This window comes from Halyomorpha halys, unplaced genomic scaffold (assembly GCF_000696795.3).
Source record: "Halyomorpha halys isolate HHAL.00 unplaced genomic scaffold, Hhal_1.1 Scaffold452.1, whole genome shotgun sequence".
Lineage (NCBI taxonomy): Eukaryota > Metazoa > Arthropoda > Insecta > Hemiptera > Pentatomidae > Halyomorpha > Halyomorpha halys.
The window spans coordinates 552,043-555,411 of NW_027113202.1; the positions used below are offsets into that span (position 1 = coordinate 552,043).

Consider the following 3,369-nt stretch of genomic DNA (forward strand, 5'->3'; position numbering starts at 1 on the left):
CATTTGCATTCCATAAAAGTATATTTAAGGTGTTTTTGTTCATCTAGTTAAATTGAACGGGATTTCATTAAGGAGTCTGGTTAGGAGTGAGATAAGAGGCTTGATTGTGTCTTGAAGATCACGAAGGAAGGAGGAAAGAATAGATGTTATTTCAGGTGCATTTTGAATCATATAAATTTAAAAGTTTTTTTTTCATTTTAGTTTTGGCCTGATAATTTGAAACGGAATCACCTCGTTCTATTTTAATCTTTAGAATGAGCAAACCATAAAGAAATAGATGTTTACAAGTGAATTTAATATTTTTATACACCATTTTTGATTTATGAAAACCCGACAAAAAATTCTCATCAGCTACTCAAATAACTCCTGAAAACTGACTGCATGAATATTGAAAATAATGAAATAATTGAAAATAACTTTGATCGTAAGAATACGTATTACTTTGTTAAATGACATTTCCTATAGTGGTGACTTCGAATTTCTTCCAGTGCCTACCATTCCTAACATTAAACAGTTTTTTCTGTTATCATTTGAGATGAGAACTGATTTTAGTTTATGCCTAATAGTAAATTTTGAATAAACGGATTAAATTTGGTGTTATAATAATAAATTCCACTTGAAATGAAATGAAAAAGCAATCTTTGTTCTGGGACACTTGTCCCCTAATAATAACAACTATGAACAGTTTTAGTGAATTTTGTAAGATAAGTACAGGATGCCTCGATCGAGTCAGAAGATCGGCATACAAATGATATTGGGAGTGTTGGATAGCCTTAGGTAAGTCATTTATATATATCGAGAATAGGGTTGGAAAGAGGGAGGAACCTTGAGGGACACCGTAAGAGAGAAGTAGTGATGATGGGCTTATTAGGAACAGCTACGGTTTGGGAACGAGGAGACAGGAAGGAGTGAAACCAGTTCAAGGAACAGAGATATATTGTGGAGTTTTGAGAGGAAGATTGTATGATCAACAGACTCGAAGTCTTTTGAAAAGTCGAAGATGACAAGGATTGTAATTTTTTTGTTGGTCTACAGAGGAGTAGAGTTCTTGGGAAAATTTTAGCAGAGCCGATAGTGTGGAATTACCAGAGCGGAAACCTGATCGGAAAGGATTATGGACAATATTTTGTTCAAGGAATGCGGTGAGTTGGGAATGTACTAATCCTTCCAAAGGTTTAGACAGGTTTGAAAGGATCGAAATGGACCTAAACTCGGAAGTTAAGGAGGGCAAGGGACCTTATTCCATGGTCTTACAAATATTTTTTTCCAGGCTGTGGGAAAAATGGAGTAAGGATATTTAAATAAAAATCACTCTCTGCCGATCAGGTTTCTGTTTAAGATATTGCGCTGCAGAAGTAAAAAAGTGCTTCATAAGTACACTTAGTTTTACCTATAATTTTATACTGGGATGTTTTGAATCGCGACATTCTTCTTGCAAAGGAGAGACATCTTATTTAAATATTATTAGAACCTTCTGAAATTTCTTATTATTGATATCATATTTCAAAATGTGTTATTTATTTTCCAGAAAAGGCATCCCTTACAGATTCATTCGTTCCTCCACCACTTGAGCAACCAAAACGAAAAATCCCATCGGTGAACAAGGGGACTCAATTGACTCGTCAAGGTAAGTAAAGTATGTAAATTAATTAATATATGAATTCGATTAAGTCATCGTAAAAATAAAAAAAAGTATATTAAATCATGTCAAAGTGAATTAAATTTAAAAAAAAATTGATCAAATATTAAATAATACAAATACATAAAAAGTACAAAATTATTCCTTATTCATAATAAAAGCATTGGAATCGTACTATTATAAGTTTTTGCAATAATCATAACAAATAATAATTTATCAGGTCATCATTATTATGTTGAATTATTGTTACTACTAAGTACTTCTTCCTCTCGGATTTTTATATTTATATTTAGTAACAATTGGATTCTGGGGAACAAAAAAAGGGAATGCATGGAATTTCAATTATTTAAATTATTCAACCTATTCTGTATTTATCGATCACAACTTTTGTCTTAGCCAATTTTAAGTTTTCTATATTAATCTTTCTATTTCCACTATTGTGCTTTTCAAATCAAATTCACTCAAAGAAACAACTACTGTGTTATTTTAATGGCTTTGAGTTATTTATTGTTCACAGTGATGAAGTGTTTTTAGTTTCGAGGCAACTTCATGTTAATTTATATATATTTTAAACCTCATTTATTTAACTGGTTTGCCCTCGTGAGGATTTTCGCTTTGGGGGGGAACATTATCAATAATTTTCTGTTATTTTTTTCTAATTTTAAACTGATATGTTGGTTGAATCGGAGTCGTTGTTATGTATTCCACGGAAAACAATATCAAAGTACCATTTTAGATTATAAGTTTAATTACTCCGAGGAGAGTAGGAGAGGTTTCTTTTTGCAGTTTGGTCCATCTTGAGGTTTTGCAAAGTTACGATAAGTATATCGGATAGTCGTCTTATATTGGCTCACAAAACGTAGTCTTGGAATTTAATTAAGAAAGGTGTCATCGAAGGATGAAGGATCAGGGGTCAATTTGTTTTATCAACAGCCTGTTGTTAAATCAACCATCAAGAAAGTAAGGATGAAGACGTTGGCTCGTGTGTAGAGAAAGAAGAATGAAGAAAGGAAGAGGAATTTCTTTCGCCAAGAAGATTGAAGTTAGCGGCTAACCATTTTTTCCTGGAGAATAAATTGGCAGAAGACACGACAACTTAGATTCAATTAGAAGAGTTCACCACATGGTGAGTTGATTATATTTTTATATAATATTGAACGGCAAACAGAAGAAAGTGGTGTTTCCTAATCAAAACTATTTTAATGAGACGACTTTGACAACCTCATGCATTGATCTATCAAGTATTACAAATATTGTTTTCATTATTATCTGTTGATTTATTTTTGGTATAGTTAAAAATAAGAAATTGGTACTATAACCCGAAATAAATCTATATTGCTTTTTCCAGTTCCGGAGCCACGATCCCCTGCTGCAGACCAAGAAGTAACAGGCTGCAGGAAGTTTGTTCGTAACATCCGGAAATGTTTGACCTGCCAATGCTGTTGATAGGATTAGTCAGTTTTATTACAAATGTAATATATTGTACCCACTATAAATACTTAAATGTAAATGAAGCCTTAATTATGTATTATCTACTCAAAGTATAACACTAAGACCAACATGATAACGCAAATTCTGATATCAAACAAACGTAATAAGTTAAAAGATGTCCTCTTTTTTTTCGGATCAGTGGACAATTATGCTTATCCTTTATTAATAATGGTTCATCATACATCATAAACATATAGATCAAATCTGCTCTTGATTCAAAGTCTTTATTACATATGCAG

The 3,369-nt window shown here is 32.2% G+C and overlaps 1 protein-coding gene across 1 annotated transcript in view; it reads left to right on the top strand.

Moving 5' to 3' along the window:
- The window catches only part of LOC106682932 (uncharacterized), a 55,190-nt gene extending 52,041 nt beyond the window's left edge, over positions 1 to 3,149 (top strand). Inside the window, exons 31-32 of the mRNA XM_014424074.2 lie at positions 1,529 to 1,627; positions 2,988 to 3,149. Of these exons, the coding sequence (XP_014279560.1) occupies positions 1,529 to 1,627; positions 2,988 to 3,085 (197 nt within the window). The 3' untranslated portion in view covers positions 3,086 to 3,149. The remainder of the gene's footprint in view (positions 1 to 1,528; positions 1,628 to 2,987) is intronic.
- Positions 3,150 to 3,369: the final 220 nt, after the last annotated feature.